The following is a 19,087-nucleotide window of genomic DNA, read 5'->3' as shown; positions in this document are numbered from 1 at the left end:
TTCTGTATCAATAAGTGGTTTTACCATTAAGTTATAAAAGTGACCAATTCAAATTACACTAGATATGCTAAAAAAGACATTGCTATAGTGTCACCTGCTGATTCTGCATCACTTTTGCTAGCCGGTGAATGTCATAGTGCTTTGGCAGAGAAGGGATATAGGTATCTCCTTTTTGAAAATTTTCATCTTCTAGCCATAATATATACACATTGAAGAGCCTAAAAGAAAAAAAAAATAATAATCATATATAATACAAAAAGATGTGAAAGCAAATTAAGTCTCTTACATCTCTAGGAACACCAGCACTAAAAGATAAAAGTTTAGAAGCACATAACATAGAAAATGTTTCCATTCCCAAGAAGAGCCAGCAAGGGAGAAAGACATGTCACAAATCATTTAAATATGATGCAATAACAATTGCTAATACAAAAAGTATGAAGAAAGGGCTCTGTGAACTCTATTACAAAAGAGGGTTAAATATAGTACACAGAAAAAATAACTGGAGAAGGTGACTTTAACACAGATCAAAGATCTGAATTTGGAGTTTTTCTCTCCTAGGCAATCCAGTCACAGTGAGTCTTGGTGCTTGGAAAAGTGCAAATCACATTCAAATAAACACATTTGCCATCTTTCAGAGAAAACATTAAAAGCCATTTTAAAACGTATGCTTCGGAAGACTCTGCCAGCTTTAGGCTAAATGACAATTTCCTGCCTCAAGGAATCACAAACAGAGCCCACAGCATGTTTGCACCCTGTTCCCATGAAGAAAGAAGAAAACAGCTAAAAACAGGAAAAAGAAAAAAAAATTCTCAATTTTCCAGTAAAAATTTTTTTTAATTTAATGATGCTTCCTTTGTTTTTATTTTTTGGTTTTATAAGGAACACAGTCCATTTAGCTCAGATCACTGGTATTTTAAGCAGCTGTCTGCAGCAACAGGTACCAGAGTTGTCTACAGCACACATATTACACACAAAGTACCAGGGGGAGACCAGAAGGTAGTGTGGCTGCGCTTTACACAATAAAGTGGAAAAATACCACCTTCACCCCAACAGCAGCCTCTAGGAAGAGACCCAGGGACACGGCTTTGAGGTTCTTAAAGGGGAAAGGCTGGGACAGAGCTCTCATGCAGCTTCTGCCTGGGCTATATATCTACTTCACAACATGCCAGAAGGCAAAAGGGGACATCAAAGACTTTCTTAGCTGATCTAAATGTTCAAAGATAAAGCCTTCCCACTGGTTAAGCCCAGCAAAAAGAAATTTTCTTTCAAGCAAGAAAGAGACAGGGAGAAATTATTCTGGAGGCAGAAAGAAGCCCTAAGGCTTTGAGGTCAATCAAGCCTAACGTCTGAGAACTGGGCTGAAACTCTGGGTTTCCTCACTGAGACTTTTGTATTCATTTTGCATTGAGTTCACTATTAAAAGTTATTTTTATTAAGTCCTATTTATAAGATTAATATCTGGTTTACATCAAGCTTACAAATGAAAGGTAGAAGAACAGTGTGAAGGGGACACAGACTCACCTCTGAGTTCTTAACCCTTTACAGTGTGTACAAACACTGAGTCTATTTTTCAGAAGCAGTTTTGGAAGATTATGAATCTACTACACCCCAGGTCGATCCCAGAATCCCCTAGAGGGTCTATGAACTCCATTTAAAGGACTCTGCCTGGGGCATTTACCTCTTTTAGAGAACTATCCTAGCAGACTACACTAGTAGCTAACTTGCTATGATCACTTGTTTCGGTTTGCTTCTGTTACTAAATAAAAAAAGAAAAGAGGTCACCAGCCCTCCAGTTTAGAAGTGTTCATCAGACTCCAGGCACGTCACAGAGGTACACCCAAATTGCTGATTCACTTCTCATAAGAAACACAAAAGAGAAACATTACAGGATACAAACCTATAGTCAAAACCACCTTCCACAGTCAGTCTAACAGGTTAAGAGCAATTGTAACACAAATCAACAATCCAGCACAAGTATCCAAGTACCTGTGCTACAAACACCACCACAAATGGTTAAACAGCCATGCCTCACCTCACAAGCTCTGTGTGCAGTTCTGGTGAAGTCAGGTAAGCAAGGGTGCCAGCCTGGCTCGCTGGCGGCCCTTCACTGCCCTCTGCTGGAACACGGAGGGCCTTGCTCGCAGCGTGGTGGAAGTCGGCCACCTCTGTCAGGCGCCTCTTCATTTCTTTCAACAAACTGATATGAGCAGGGCTTTGAAAAAACCTCCTTCCAATACAACCATCTATAGGTAACCTTAAAAAATGCAAGCAAAGAGCACACTAGGATCAACACAAGATGCTCTATGTGACCCATTACAGTCCATTAACAACTCATTGTATTAATACATATCATTTTTACCTCAAGGGTTATAATGAGGCTCCAACAATACGATGCATATAAAAGCAGTTTTTAAAAGAATGAAATCCTATGCAAATTCAAGATACTGTCACCACTTAGAGGTACAGAAGTGATTAAAAACAGAATCTCTTCTTGAACTTGCAATCAGTTGAAAACAGAAGTGATGAAGAATCACCATCTGTATGTTTCAAAGAGGGTGAGTTAAGGGAGTGAGAGTGAAACAGAAACATTGAGTTGGAGCCAGACAGCAATGGTCACCCCAGGCAAGTCCTGGCCTTTGTCCATACCTGCATTACCGTGGGGGCACGAGTGGTAAAGAACCTGCCTCCCAATGCAGGAGATGTAAGAGCCTTGGATTTGATCCCTGGGTCGGGAAGATCCCCTGGAGAAGGGCATGACAACTTACTGCAGTGTTCTTGTCTGGAGAATCCCATGGACAGAGGAGCCTGGGAGGGTACAGTCCATGGGGTCGCAAAGAGTTGGACACGACTGAAGCGACTTAGCACACACACACACTAGCAACACAAGTCCCTTCAAACAAGCCCCACCATGGCCACACAAGCAGCCTCAGTGTGGGACTCCAGAGGCTCTCTGATAAACTCCACGCAGTTCCAGGGTGTTGTCTTCACCAAACTGGGTATGGGGGGTGATGAAGCGAGAGCTGCCCCAAGATACCCTGAACTCAGAAAAGGTCCAGTCTAACAGATGTGAAACAGGAAAGGAGGGAGGCTCTGAGCCAGGGAATGACTCTCATTACCGTGTCACAGTGTGAGAACACAGAGCAGCAGAGCAGGGAAAAGGCAGGAACCGATTCCCTACCACACTGGGTACCATACCCATACTGCGGTCCTGGGCGGTGGAGATACAGGAGGAAGAACTTCTGCCAAACGAGTGGCAGAAGAGGATGGTCAGAAGGCGTGAGGAGAGCCTGCTGGGCCCAGCGATAGATCAGCAGCCTCTGGAGGGACGGGACGATGGGGAGCTTCAGCTGAGCCTGGGCTTTCTACAAAAGAGACGGGCTTTGAGCAACCATGTAATGATCACATCTGCAAACGGTCTGCTCTTCCTAAGTGACTCAAATGAAATGCTAACCATTGTGTTTTCGATTCGATACAGAAAAAAAAAAAGTCATATAAACCTTACTTTTCCAACCCTCTAGCTAACACTTAAACATCCCCAGTAATAAGACACGTGGGGCAGCCTTTTTCTGTTAAAATTTCACAAACCCCAGAACTGGACTGAGTCTTAAGCATCACTGAGTCTAATCTCATTTCCATGCCTTTCCATCCCTTTCTATGTAAAACACTACAGTGTGAGAATAATATGAAAGCTAAAGTAAATTTTATAAACTTTATCAATGTCTTGAAAATTTAGATTTTAAATGGATGTTCAAGAATGATAAATACCTTGACAGGCTCTGAAATCCAAAAGCACAGTCTACACTATTGGACACTAAAATAGAAAGTCTTTAATTCTAAAGACTCATTCCCGTTTTTCTCACACTTTAGTGAGCCTAAGGATCAGCTAGGGAGTTTCTAAAAATAAATTCCTTGTCCCACTCCAGATTCAGAATGTCAGAAGTCGGGGTCCAGGAATCAGATTCTTAACAAGCTCTCTAGGGGATTCTGATGCTCTAAACCAAAGGCAATCCCATTCATACATGCAGTGGACGCAGCCTCATATTATAAAACTTGTGACTCTTGATGTTACATAAACCTCGGGAAGGAAATACACACTTCAATTCACCATGTTGAGCATTAGAACAGTTATTGTGCTTCCCAAACATTCCCAACAAAAGAAAACACAGAAGTCCAAAAGCTACAGGTGAACCCATCAGCATCAAAGTGAACCACCTTCTACCACTCAAATGCAGAACTGTTATTTGCACCTTCAGAGCTTGGTCGGGGGTAAATGCAGAGTTTATGACCAATTCCCCTTCAACAACTCTTCGGAGTTGGGAGTCCTCTTCAAAGATGGATTCCATGTTCAGGACTGTCCATGCAAACCAGACCTGCAAGGACACCAGGTAAACATGAGGGGAACGAGCTCCAATTCAGACAGGAAAACACACCCTAATATTCCACAGACTAACACCTTTGCTATCACAGATTTCAATCGACACATTTATAGTTTCTAAAATTAACATATAGCTTTTCTAAACCTATTTCTACTTGTATCACAGATATAAACTTATATAAAATAGGCTATTGAAAAATATTAAATTCGTTTGGAAAAGCTACTTTAGTAATTGCCCTTAAGATGTTTTTCCATTCACCAGGGGAAACAAGACTAATATATAAGTAACCAAAATGTAAAGTGACAAGTGTGATGTTGAATCAGAGGTCAAGCGCTATGGGAAACTAGAGAAGGGAGGTGGGATCAGAGAAGATAAATGTATCAGACAAGGCTCTACACAGAGACCGGAAAGGAAGGCATGTCCGATAAGAGAATCAGCTCAGCAAAACATGGAAATGCCAGAGATGTATGCAGATAACAACATGGAGTTTGCCTCAGCTGGATCCCAAGAGGTATGAGGAAGAGCAGGAGTAAGACTGTGACAGGAAGTTGAAGAATGCTCCTACTGAGTTAAGTGATAAAACAAAGACAGAATCGGACACACAAAGTCCAAAAAGTGGTAATAATGATAAAAACAATGTGGTGAATTAATGAAAATGATGATAACAATAAAAACAACCAACACCTCGTAATAACATTACATTCATTTGACTGTTGAGGACTCTGAGGACAAAGAATAAGCCAGTTTCCAAGGCATAGGGCTAGCAAATGGCACAACCAAGGCTGAGTCCCGGGCAGTCTGGCTCCAGCATCTTAACCATTCTGTCCTGCTGCTGGGCAGGCTCTGCAGTCAGGCAGCTGGAGTTTTGATAACAAGCTATCTGATCCTGAGCCAGCCACTTGACTCTGCTAAACCTCCGTTAATGCCCCCTGTGAAACAGGAACAGCAACAGCACAACCTCAACAGAGGGCTACTGTGAGGATTAAATGAAAAGCATTCTTATGTGTAGTAAGTGCTGAATAGATGTTAGATATTTTAGGCTATTAGTAATGTAGGTAAGGATAATAACAATACTAGAGTATACAGAGATAACAAGTGATCCACAGCAGGTTGCCTACCTGAGTGGGCGTGGCCAAGCCCTCCACAAAGGAAGGAGTGATGTTGCCTGCCAGGATCCAGCTCACCAAAGAGGAGAGCAGACTCCGGTCACAGTGGTAGCCCAAAGCATTCTACGCCAGGGAGAGCGTGTGGAGCAGAGAGAGACGGCTTTCAAAAAACAGAACCAACGAGCTTTTCAAGAGTACAGCAATTATCTTATGCCAGTGGACAATTCAGGTAAGATACAGAGTTCAGTAATTAGTCTACCAGCAGTGATAATCCCACATCATAGGCAAATGTAATGAATGAGCAGGGCTCCTCCTAGGGTGTCCTTCTTTGGCTTTATAAGGATCCATGCTAGCAGACTATGGTTTCTGGATAAGATACCATTAAGGCAGGGCTTTAAAAAGGCAGTGGGCACAGAGCAGCACTGAGAAGGATGCATGTGGGGAGCCTCCTTAGAAGGTTACTTTCTAGCTGATGACAAAGATAAATTCCACAACAGGTTTACCTTATGTTGCTGGTAGAGCAATTTCTGCACGCAGTCTTCTTGCCTCAACTGAAAAGCTGTTTTACACAAATGGTCCATGAGGAAGAGGATGGGTTGTTCCCGGTACCAAAGATGTTGGCTTATGAGAGCCTGAACCCAGAACTCCAATACAGCTACCGGGCCCACCTCATTGGGCTGAGTGCTTACAGAAATGTGGGCCTATGGAGAAAGGACTCAGGTGATGACAAAGGTAATAACCAGCCTCCCACCCTTAAAACACAAATACAATAACACCTAGCTCCATTAAAAACCCAGATCTGCTGCCTTCCTTGGCCCAAAGCACTGTGCCAAGGGCTCTGAAATGACCGAAACACACAGACGTGCTAGCACAGGGGCATGTGATTAGGAGGCAGGCGAGGGTACATTTAGGGGCTGGCGGGACCCTGACCTGAATCATGCTGTTGAGAAGCTTCACGTTGTCCCCGTGGCTGGCTCCTGTCAGGTGCTGCGCCACCTTGTGGGTGACCTGTTGCGTGACACCCTGGGGGACACCGCTGTCCAAGTGCAGGAACAGGAGGAGGTGCGACAGAAACCTGCGGAGCACACAGGGCAACTCTCTTTACCTCCCGATCGAAGCCAACAGACTCTCCAGTGGCTAATTACCGATGAGAAACAGGAAAACACTGATATGGTCCCATCTTTAGACTAAAGCTCTATTCAGGGATTCTGATAAAAACCTTCAGGAATTTCAGAAGAATCAAGTTTTCCAGTTTGACATGGGTTAAATCTACCCACCTATAAGCGTGCAGTGAACAGGTCTAGGACACATAAACCTGTGCAAGTTAAAGAGCATTAGAGGGGAAAACACCCAAAGCACCACTCCATCCCCTTCCCACTCCCACTGACAAAAGCAGAGATGTCCGCAGAATCACCCTGCCGCAATCTTTCACTGGGTGTCAATTTCACACAAGGTGGCACACCGGACACTGGGCAGCAGGGGTGGGGGGTGTGTGTGCAGATATCATAATTCAGTTACAGACCCGTTCCCTGGGTGTGCCAGGCTCCATCCTCACCTAGGGCCTTTGCCTTTGCTGGGTTTTCTATCTGAAACACTTCCCCCACACCTAACCTGACAAAGTCCTACGCGGCCCTCACCTCTCATCTGCAATGTCCCCTCCTCAGAGGAGACTTCCTGACCCCCTCCCTGCACCTAAAGCATGTCTAACCCATTAAGCTCTCCCACAGCACCGTTTCCCTTCATGGCACTTAGAACTGGGAACTGCACCCTGAGGACGTGATAACTGCCTGTGTGTCTGACGGCAGTGCCCAGCCTGCGTGCGGATGGTGGCAGTGCAGAGGCTACTGCTGAGTGAGGGGCGTCCCCCTTCACAGCTGGCACGACGCAGGCCAAATTCCACTCGAGTGGAAAAGCAAAGCTGTGACGGGCCCGGCGCAATGCAGCCCTGTAAGAGTTCGGAGAGCAGAGCTCATGTGAGCATTCGAGGGCAGGGATACAGAGGAGCGAGCGCTGGAAACGGAGCCTAGGATTCACCTTCACTCAAAACTTAGCATTGGGAGGGAGGGCGGCAGAATGGACCATTCAATCTAACTTTAAACTCCCAAAATCACAAAAACCTAAAGGCAATTTATTAAAATTTTTCCAAGCAGGCACCGAACCTCGAGCGTATCACTTAATCCTTAAACTCAGCCTGTTTGAGAAAGAATATTATCTCATCAAACAAATAAAGAATGGAAGCTCTGACAGTGAAGGAACTCACCTGTGTCCACACGAGAGTGATGGGGTGAGGACACGCCTTGCACACGAGCACCCTGAAAGCCACGTGCTAACCAGAACACGAGTGGCCTCAGACGTGCCCGGCGCCTAGAATGCTGGTTTCACAAAAAGAGGTCCCAAGTTCCTAACGCGTTCTTTCTAAGGCAGAATATCTGGGGGAGGAGCTGGAAATCCATACTTAATAAGCTCTCGGTTGAGTCTCATCCCCGGCAAGTCTGTGACACGCTGTTTGAAATGACACCCAATGGGAAAACTGTAGTGTCCCCCTCATGCCTCTGGACACACTGCCTGCCCCTGCCATCGGGCCTCCTCATCAGGCCTCACCTCCGCCTTCCTCACTCTTCCAAAGGCCCCAGCCAGATGGCCTCCTCCCAGCTCCCTCCTGCCACGCTCCTCCCTAGCCTGGCCTTCTCCAGCCCCTCCTATCACCCCCACGGATACTGAAAAGGCCAGGTTCTCTCCACTGGCCTACAGGTGCTCCAAAGCTCAATTAAAAACCCACCTCTTTCACAAAGTCGTATCTGTGGGCCACCTGTTGTTTCTGTTCGCCAAGTAGCCTGTCTCACTTCTGGTAACACCGCCTCTCGTCAGGGGAACTGTCCCGCCTCCACACCAGAGTTGTGGGAGGGAGGGACTTTCAATACAGAATCCCTATACACCGTCCTCCCAGGACTAGGCAAACCCATGGACACAGCAACAGGCACAGGGAGAGCAGATGAATCAGACCAATCGGGAATCATTATAAGGAATAATGATAAAGAAAAACATTTGCCTTTGCCTAGTTCTCTCTGTAGCCATGTCGTTTCACTCCCCTAGAGAAAGTACACCTGCAGAGAAGGCCTGAAAGAGACAGAAGCAGGGCCAAGGGACCTGGGAGGGCAGACACACACACAGAGAAGCACTAACCCGCCGCCTCTCAGCTTTGCAACTACTGCCATGTTGGGACGGCTAGTTACCGGGAAGGGCTCTCCTGTGCACTGTGGAATGTTTAGTACCACCTCTGGCCTCTCTCCACCAGGTATCGGTAGCAGCTTCCCTCAATCGTCCCCTAAATCCCCTTCTCCCAACCACCTGCCCTACCTGCTCCACTCCCAACCAGGCTGTGACAACAAAAATGATCTCTTGTTGTTTAGTCACTAAGCTGTGTCCGCTCCTTGCAGTCCCACGGACTGTAGCCTTCCAGGATCCCCCAGCCATGGGATTTCCCAGGCAAGAATGTTGGAATGGGTTTCCTCCTCCAGGGGATCTTCCCAACCCAGGGATGGACGGCACAGCTCCTGCACTGCAGGCAGATTCTTCACCGCTGAGCCACACTCAGCTCTAGACATCAAGTGTCCCCTGAGGGTCAAAACTCCACAAGCTGAGAACCACCACTTCAGAATGACCTGATGTTATCATGAGCCTTGTTTCCTAATCACAGGAGCCAGTACAGTCCCTTCCTGCAAACAGGTACATACTGGATTCCCACCATGTGCAATTAAGAATCTTAATTCATACTCATCCTTAATTTTTTCCCTCCCTAAGCAGCTATTTTTTACCATGATTCCATATACTTTTGCCATATACAGACGAGCCTTAAACCCACAGGGGTATGGGTATTAACGCTCCCATGCACTTAAAAATTCACATATAACTTTTGACTGCCCCCAAAACTTAACTATTAATAGCTTACTGCTGACCAGAAGCCTTACCAACAACATAAACAGTCAATTAACACTTATTTTATGTTGTATGTATTATATACTATATTCTTATCATAAAGTTAGTTAAAGAAAATGTTATGAAAATCATGAGAAAATACATTTACAGTATTGTACTGTATCCACTGATTCTGTAAGCTTACATCATCTGTTTACAAGGCAAACCATCTGTCAGCACCTACATCAATAATGCCTTATATGCTATAAAATCCTGTAGATGCTACACCTACTAACACCAAACAAACATGAAAAGACAGTGTGAAAATTCACATTGACTTACAGGTATAATAACAATTCATGCATTAATAATAAAGAAGCAGCAATATGACTGTTCTATGGTAGCCTAGTATAATCAATATGACAGTTTCAAAATTATCTAGCCTGTATACTAATGAATGATTTGTTATAAAAAATTTAATCACAGAGAGTATGACAGTCATATTCATAATACAGTACTGTAAACATTACATTGTTTTAAGAACCACTTATCTGTGATAACAGGTAGATACACCATTTCTCCAATTATGAGAGAGAAGCATATTATACAGTAGTATAATTCTTTGAAAGCAAAAGTATACAACAGTAAGAAAACTAACACATTACTAATCTTATATTAAATGTCACTCACCTCACGCCTATGTAAGGAGAGATTACTCATTTTAACACTAGTCTTGCATGGCATGTACTACATGATGAATACTTAGGTGATGAGGATGATGAATAAAAACGTCTCATACAGTTCCTGCCATACAGTTGTCAGATTTTCACACAAAGACACACACATACCCAACAGGTAAGTTTATCAGTGTAGAGCATTATGACTATTTACTGTTCGTTAAGTGGAAGTGGATCATCATAAAAGTCTTTATCTTCATTATCGTCACACTGAGCAGGCTGAGGAGGAGGAAAAGGAGGGGTTGGTCTTGCTGTCTCGAGGGTGGCAGAGGCAGAGGAAGTAGAGGACGTGGAAGGGGAAGACGAGAGGCAGGCACACTCAACGTAACTTTAGAGAAATACACTGAAATTTCTGACTTCTTTGCTTTTTCATTTCTCCCAAAATATTTCTATACAGTATCAGTCCTCCATTTGCTTTAATTTCAGAGCCTGATTCATAGAAGGGTTCGTGTGTAAAAGAGGTCAAGATCAGTCTTCAGTGATCGGAACCTTCTGCCAGACTGTCTACTGTTAACTGTTTTCTGGCACTGCTTCTTCCTCATCATCTGGTACTGGTTTAGAAGCACCCGTGTCAATCAAGTCATCTTCTGATAACTCCTCTGGTATGGTGTCTATCAGCTCTTGAATTTCTGCAAGATCCATTTCTTGAAACCCCTCCCCCACCCCCAGCCCCACCTTCTTTGCCACATCCACAATCCCTTTCATGATTTCCTTGACTGTCTCTGTCATAAATCATGAAGTCATGCACAACCTCTGAACACACTTTCCTCCAACAGGAATTTATTGTTTTGGGCTGATGGCTTTCAGGGGTTTTTTCCTTTCTTTTTTAATGTTTATTTATTTGGCTGCGCTAGGTTATCAGTTGAGGCATGTGGGATCTTTAGTTGTAACATGCGAACTCTTAGTTGCAGCATGTGGGATCTGGTTCCCTGAATAGGAACCAAACCCGGGCCCCCTGCATTGGGGGCACGAAGTCTTAGCCAGTGAAACATCAAGGAAGTTCCTTTTCATGCTTGTTTCTATAACAACAATGGCATCTTAAATGGCATAATCCTTCCAGATTTTCATGATTTTCTTTCTACTAGGGTTCTCTTCCATAGCGTTGACAACTATTTCCATAAAGTACTATGTATAATGAGCCTTAAAGGTCCTTATGACCTCCTAATATACAAACTGAATTAGAGATGGTATGTTTGAGAGCAAAGAGATCACTACTATGCCTTCAGTGTTGAACTCATGAGGTTCTGTATGTCCAGTATCAAAAGAACTTCAAAAAGGAGTCCTTTACTGGCAAGGCAGACAAAGCTTGAAGGAACTAATCAAGAAAAAGGGTTCTCTCTACCCAGGCCTTCTTGTACAAACAAAAGACTGGGAGCTAGTGTTTATCTTTTCCCTTCAAGGCTCGGTGGTCAACAGGTTTACAGATAAGGGCAGTCTTGATGGTAATCCCAATTGCATTTACACAAAACAGTAGAATTACTGTACCCCTTCCTGCCTTCAATCCTGATGCCTGTTTCCCTTCCTTCCTTGCTAACAAATGTCCTTTGTAGCATTTTTTTTTTTCCAGAATAGGACATTTCATCTGCATTAAAAACCTGTTCAGGCAGAGATCCTTTCTCCTCAATGATATTTGTAATGTATCTGGGAACTCGTCTGCTGCCTCCGTTGACAGAAGCTGCTTCTCCTGTTATCTTGACGTTTTAAAGCCAAACTACTTTCTAAAATTATCAAACCATCTTCTGCTGGAACTGAATTCTCCAGCTTTAGAGCCTTCGCCTTCCTTTTGCTTTAAGTTGTCATATAACAACTTTGACTTTTCCCTAATCACATTAGGACCTATACGTATGTCTTTCTTAGAGCCATCCTGTGCTCAAATAAAAGCTGTACTTTCAATGAGATAAAAAGGCGTTTCACAAAAAGTGTAATGTTTCAGCACCTGCTGGTAGAGCTGCAGTGACAGCCTCATGAATTTCCTTTTCTTTCTTTTTATAATGGTCCCTACTCCCGATTCATTTATCTTGAAATGACAGGCAATGCAGCTGCAGACCTCAATCTATGGTACATATCAAGCAATTCAACTTTTTCTTGTAATGTCATGACTTTTCTCTGCTTCTTGGGAGCACTTTCAAAATCATTAGAGGTCCCCTGGTGTTATTTAAGGCTTACAAATATTGCACTAAACACAATGAAAATGATTCAAGACTGGTCACTTATTACTGTGATGCACCATTTACTGGAGAAACAAACTGCTCACTTGGAGATGATTAGCGTCACACAGCGTGTCAGGTGGATACTCACTTGAGCGCACCCTGATAGCAACAGGCGCATGCGTGCATGCTCAGTCATGTCTAACTCTTTGCGACCCCATGGACTACAGCCCTCTAGGCTCTTCTGTCCATGGGATTTTTCCAGGCAAGAATACTAGAGTGGGTTGCCATTTCCTCCTCCAGGGAATCTTCCCCACCCAGGGATTGAACCCACATCTCCTGCATCTTCTGCATTGCAGTGGGATTCTTTACCTCAAAGCCATCTGGAAGTCCAACAGGAGCTGGCTACAAAATTATTACAGTAGTACAGAATGCACTAGTTAATTTATGCAGCTATAAATTAATACTGTATCTTTAGGTTTGTTTCTACTTCTCTCAACTGTGAATGGCATCATGTATGGTCTCTGCTTGTGTGTTTAACTGGTGATAAGTTTTAACTTTTTATAATAGATTTATGTATGTTATGGTAGGAGATGATAAACTAGTATCCAGATATATTTTACTCATTTATGCATACTTTTTTCAACATGTGTAGGCTACATAGTTCATCTGTGAATTTTTTCAAATTGTCACAAATCTCCAAAGTTTTCTAGTACATTTATTGAAAAATATTCTACACAGTTCAATTCTGTGTGATTCAAGGGTCCACTGTACTACACATGCATTATACATGCGAATGCAACCTGTACGTCCTCCCATGGCCTTGCCAGTATTTTGTTTCATAACTTTGTGATTACCTCAAAAGTCTTATTTTCTCACAAGATTATGAATGTCTCATGTGATGGGCACCTTTCTGTGTACCTTCTCTGTCTGTAATACTGCCCCATGCACACTGCAGTTAAAGGCAATATGTTTTGCTACTGTTACAACAGCAAAGTCATTTGCTGCTCAAGGTCAGAAGCACTATTCCCAATCAATCCCAGAAGCACTGGGATCATTATCAGAGTCTTCATTCATCACTCTGCATTCTCAACTAGGCAGGAAGCTTTCTGCTTCATAAGAAATACACTATTGAAATATCATTGCCTATATTATACTTGAAAAACCAGAGGACACAGTCATTTTATATTTGCTGTGCTGTTCTCCACTTACTGCTCATTCTTTAGAAGGTAATACTGGCAAGGGTAGAACAAAGGCAGAATCTTATCCAGGACATGGACCACTGTTCTCAAATGCCTCGACTGGACCAGAATTCCCAAGAGTGGGATGCCTTCTGCACAGAACTTCTCAATGCTATGGAAAAAGAAAAAAGCAATGAGTATATAAGGTAGTCAGTTCATAAAATGATATCCTTTTAATGCATTATCAGCCTACAAGCTACCTGGATTATCTCAGGTCTCCAACACATTTATACATAGCCAAATTTCACACACAAATGCTACAATCATAACCCCAGGAGGAAGCAGCTTGGGGTGGAGAAACATATGAGAGAGGTTAAGAGGTACAAACTTATTGCAAAATAAATGAGTTATGGGTATGAAATGTACAGTGTGGGAAATATAGTCAATAACTATGTAATATTTTTAATGGTAACATATCATAACCAGACTTATCAGGTGATCAGTTATAAATGTATAGAAATACTGAATCCCTATGTTGTATAATAGGAGCTAACACAGTGTTGCAGGTAAGTTATACTTCAAAAACAAACAAACAAACAAGCTCATAGAAAAAGAGATGAAATTTGTTGTTACCAGAATCCAAGGGTGACGAGGCAAGGGTAGTCAGGGAAGGTGGAGAGAAAGGGAATTAGGTGAAGATGGTCAAAAGGTGCAATCTTCCAGTTATCAAATCAATAATGTAATTTACAACATGATAAATGTAAGTAACACTGCTGTACATTATACATAACAGTTTTTAAGGGAGTAAATCCCAAGAGTCTTCATCACAAGAAAAAAATATATTTCTATTCTTTAATTTTATATCTATATGAGATGATGGATGTCCACTAAACTTGTGATAATTACTTCATGATGTATATAAGTCAAATCATTATGCTGACAGCCAGGACATGGAAGCAAATTAGATGTCCATCTATAGATGAATGGATAAAGAAGATGTGGTAAATATATACAATGAAATATTACACAACCATAAAAAGAAATGAATTTGAGCCAGTTGAACTGAGGTGGATAAACCTAAAGCCTGTCATACAGAGTGAAGTCAGTCAGAAAGAAGAAAACAAATACCATATATTAATGCATATATAGAGAATCTAGAAAACTAGTACTGATAAAAAACTATTTGCAGGTAAGGAACGGAGATGCAGATGCACAGAATGGACTTGTGGACAGAGTAGGGGAAGGAGAGGGAGGGACAAACTGAGAAAGCAGCACTGACGTATACACACCATCATGTGTGAAACAGACAGCTGGTGGGAAGCTGCTCTAAGACACAGGGAGCCCAGCCTGGTGCTCGGTGATGACCCGGAGGGGTGGGATGGTGGAAGGGGAGGGAGGCTCCGCAGGGAGGGGATATATATATATATATGTATATATATATATAGTTATGACTGATTTGTGCCGTTGTACAACAGAAACCAACATAACATTGTAAAGCAATGTTCCTCTAGTTAAAAAAATTTTTTTAAATCGTTATGCTGTACATCTTAAACTTATAGACTGCTGTATGTAAATTTTATCTCAATAAAACTAGAAGGAAAAAAAAAGAAATATCTATGAAGCAGAAGTTCTGGCGGTACAAAGATAAACAAGACAATACCCCTACCACGCCCCTACCATCAAGAAACAGAGCCCCTCAAGGAGGGGAAGTGATCGCGTATTAATGTGGTGAGCATGCTCCTCAAGAGGGCACAGGTGCTGCAGCGCAGGATCTTCAGCACCGTGCGCACCGATCACTGGGGGAAGGTGAGCATCACCACTCTGCTCCTTAGCCCAGGGCGTCTTCTCTAATTAAGACTCCTCTCCAAAGCTTAGCTCCTCCATCATGGTATCCTGCTCTAGGGATCTCTCCTCCTTTTACCTTTTCTCTGCCCATACTCATAAGAAGTTCTCAGTCTAAGCTGTACATTAAGAATCACCTGGAGAACTGGCCCCCAGAACAATTAGATCAGGATTCTCACTCTCTTCCCCATATTGGTAATTAGAATCACCACAAAGGTGATTCTAAAGGGTGGTAAAGGTTAAGAACCAGTGCTCTATTTGTATCATCCAGCCCATGATCAGGTCTTCCCTGGTGGCTCAGACGGTAAAGAATCCGCCTGCAATGCAGGAGACCTCGGTTCCATCCCTGGGTTGGGAAGATCCCCTGGAGAAGGGAAGGGTTACCCACTCCAGTATTCGTGCCTAGAGAATTCCATGGACAGAGGAGCCAGGCGGGCTACAGTCCAATGTGTCATAAAGAACAGACACGACTGAACGATTTTCACAGCCCATGATTATATTGTTCAGTACCGCCAACTGTTCTGTATCTCTACTTCATAGCGCAGGCTGAACACTAACAGATCACATGACAACTGGCATCCCACTGAAAATACACTGAATGGGCAATAACGTATTCAAATCAGATGCTAAAAAGGTGCTACAGTTAATCTAAAACACAAGAATCACAAAGTATGGGTAAAAGAGGTTTTAGAAAAATTGACAGGTTAGAAAAAATTAATACACTGTAGGAAAATGGTCTTTAAAGAAACGGATTTTTAACCAACTCAATATTCATGCCATCAGTCACTTACTGCACCAGATTCAGTCTTCATCACTAGGGATTATTAAAAGACAAATATGGTTCCTGAGTCCTAACCTCATAGAATAGCTTCAGTAAAATTAAACAGACCCTACATTACACTGTGATAAATACTCTAATGGAAGAAACCGACACAGCTACGGGCTCGTACAAGAGAAGCACTTGACTTGATCAGGCAATCCATCCCTTTGGTGGGCTTAGCCCTCTAGCTAAGAAGCCTGAGTCAGGCTGCCATCACTTGAAATAAAACTCAGCACAGGTGACCAACTATTTTTATTTGGCCATTATTCTGAGGAAGAGACTCTGTCTACTGCTGACATACACATTCCAGTCTGGGTGAAGGTCTGACTCTCTTCATAATGCACCCAGGTGATTTTCTGTCACAAATCCACCCTACATGAATTTGGGCAGCATTTACCCTTGATAAGCTATTAACTGAGGCTTATCATTGGCCCTGATTACCCCTAGACAGATCTGAATGAGGCCTCAGAGCTTGGGATATGAAAAATGAAGTTGGGGGAAGCACTGACTACAAGGTTCAGCAACCCTAGAAGTTCAACCCAAACAGTGTACCTGTGGCCCACAGCCGTCATAGCTAAGGCCAGATAGCAGCCAACGGGCACGCCCGCCTTCACAGCCTTCAAGAGAGGGTGAAACGTGGGTGACTCTGTCATTTCTGGCACAGTGCTGGAGAAGGGAACAGCTGCACAATTCTGCTGTATTCCATAATCATTTTTGTGCAGTTTTAACCTCAGAATCAAGTTCCAGGCCCACTGGTTAAATGAGGTCTCAGGTGTCTCTCCATATCGAACGATACTGGCCAAATATGAAACCTAAAACATTTATGTTAAACCACATTATTCACATAACCATTAAATTAGTAAGCTCACCCACCCATCTCTCTTTGTGATCAATAATGCCCTCAAAAGAAAGGACACAATGCTTACTGATACTCAGTGTTTATAGCACTAAATTAAAGCATTTCTCACTCACAACTGAACACTTCTGCTTATTTGCTCGTCACTTTGTGAACCTGATCAGGGTCAGCTCGAGCAAGAGTAATAATACGAAAGTTGGTATGCAACGAATAGTGTGCTGGTAAATAAATTTAACAAGTTGGAGTTCAGGGGCTCATTTATAGGGTTTGCCAACTCTGGTAGTTAAAAAAAAAAAAAACTCCCACCATGGTCAACTTCAAGCCACCAAAGATTAACAGCCAGGCTTCAGAGTTCGTAAAAATGTAATAACCACTTCTCCGGAGCCAATGCAAGCCAGCACCAGCCCACCACTGTAGATCAACTCAAATTCCACAATATTAAAATGGTCATATATAGACTACTTCTTAAAGAAAAATCTTTCTTCACCCATAGAACTCAACTTCAATATCTGAAATTGCCAGAAATGTTCTTAGGAAACCTAAGAGTAAATACTGTAATTTTATCCACCCAAGTCATTTATAATAAAGACTTATGTCCTCAATACAGAAAAGAAGGAAATACCTGCTTCATACTTTCAGAAAGAAGCCCAGCATATGGTTTCTGTGCGAGGTACTTCTGGTACGCTTCAAGAATCATTAAAGCGATTTCAGCATGGACTGCTTGATCCAGATGAAGAGACACCTTTTAAAGAGAAAAATAATCACAAACAGTCATCTTGATTTTTTTTTGTTATTATACCTTTGAACTGAAAGATTAGTTAGGATAAAAAAAAAATCCTGGATGCAGAAGCTAAATTTTCCAAAGCTCACATTCCTTAACAATGAAATTATAAAATGGCAACAGGAAAAAAAATTTAAATCTTTAAAGAACCACTACACTGCACCAGTTAGGTATGAACCTGAGTCATCACCAACTCCAGTTATAAAAGGTATCTTTGAATGCAATTCCCAATCCCCACTCTAAAATCTCTATAAATACTTTAGGTTACAAGTTTAAAGGCACTGTAAAGAATCAGGAAGATGTTTAACTATTATTAACAAAACAAGAAGGTAATAATTTAAGTCTACATTCCCTTTTCTTCTGTCATCAGTGAAAATATTAAAAATACTCAACAACACAGGTAAAATACTCCTTCAGGAGCTTGAAGTTGCCTACCAATTCTCCCACCCAATCTTCCTTTGCATCTGACATAACACATTCCTTAATCCTCTCAGAGAAGAGGACTTTCCAAACACTAAGAAAAGAGCAAGGAGACTAAGGACTGGACTCTGCATGCAGCTCTCTGGGAGAGGAGGATAGGGGCTTCTGTTTACAAGTCAGAGAAGGCGAAGGTGGAAAAGAGTCTCCTGCAGCTCTCACTGACCAGCACTTAAGAGAGAGAAGACCCAGCTGAGCCCATGAGCAGACCAGATGGTTAGGGACAGGCTGGGGAGAAAGCTCCCTGGCTTCAGGTTCCTCATCTGTACAAAAGGGGTCATGTTCACACCACCACACAAGACGACTGCAAGGACTAGATGACTTGCTCAGAACAAAAGCTGGCAGATGGGGCTGAGTTCTCTTCCCTTTCCCTTTAAAATATTTAAATATTTTGATCAAGGAGCTAACTAATAAGGCCTGGGTAAAAAAGGAGGAAGATTTTGACACAATTCCTTGACATGCATCTTTGGAGACATGATAGGTAGCAAACTCTTAATAATAATAACTACCACCACTAAGACCCTGACATGTGCCAAGAACATGTTTCATGTGTCCCAGCTTGCTGAAACCTTACAGCAACCTTCTGAGGTAAGCCTATTAGTGTGACGTTTACAGAGGAGCAACTGAGGCCCAGGGAGTTCAGGAAGCTTGCTCACGGTCACACAAACAGGAGGCAGCAGAGCTGGGATCAGACGTCAGGCAGGCGGGCTCAGAGCTCAGGCTCTTAACCAGCGCAGAGTGTTCTGGAGGCAAGTCGGGCAATGACACACAATACAAAACATAAGAGGAGGAAGACCAGAGGCAGGAGAGGCAATTAGGAGGAACTGCAGTCAACAGCCAGAAATAAAA

The 19,087-nt window shown here is 42.7% G+C and overlaps 1 protein-coding gene across 2 annotated transcripts in view; it reads right to left on the bottom strand.

Annotated features, from left to right (window-relative positions):
- EPG5 (ectopic P-granules autophagy protein 5 homolog) overlaps positions 1 to 19,087 on the bottom strand; it is a 127,643-nt gene that overhangs the window by 69,980 nt on the left and 38,576 nt on the right. For both annotated transcript variants that reach the window (XM_025273430.3, XM_045164034.1), the window contains exons 15-24: positions 17,603 to 17,722; positions 16,677 to 16,936; positions 13,494 to 13,634; positions 6,413 to 6,557; positions 5,986 to 6,183; positions 5,495 to 5,605; positions 4,248 to 4,370; positions 3,196 to 3,362; positions 2,033 to 2,254; positions 95 to 218 (exon numbers count right to left, since the gene is read on the bottom strand). In XM_025273430.3, coding sequence (XP_025129215.3) covers positions 95 to 218; positions 2,033 to 2,254; positions 3,196 to 3,362; positions 4,248 to 4,370; positions 5,495 to 5,605; positions 5,986 to 6,183; positions 6,413 to 6,557; positions 13,494 to 13,634; positions 16,677 to 16,936; positions 17,603 to 17,722 — 1,611 coding nt within the window. The remainder of the gene's footprint in view (positions 1 to 94; positions 219 to 2,032; positions 2,255 to 3,195; positions 3,363 to 4,247; positions 4,371 to 5,494; positions 5,606 to 5,985; positions 6,184 to 6,412; positions 6,558 to 13,493; positions 13,635 to 16,676; positions 16,937 to 17,602; positions 17,723 to 19,087) is intronic.

This window comes from Bubalus bubalis, chromosome 22 (assembly GCF_019923935.1).
Source record: "Bubalus bubalis isolate 160015118507 breed Murrah chromosome 22, NDDB_SH_1, whole genome shotgun sequence".
Classification (NCBI taxonomy): domain Eukaryota; kingdom Metazoa; phylum Chordata; class Mammalia; order Artiodactyla; family Bovidae; genus Bubalus; species Bubalus bubalis.
The sequence above is the reverse complement of the archived record's forward strand: the minus strand, read 5'-3'. Positions and strand labels throughout refer to the sequence as shown.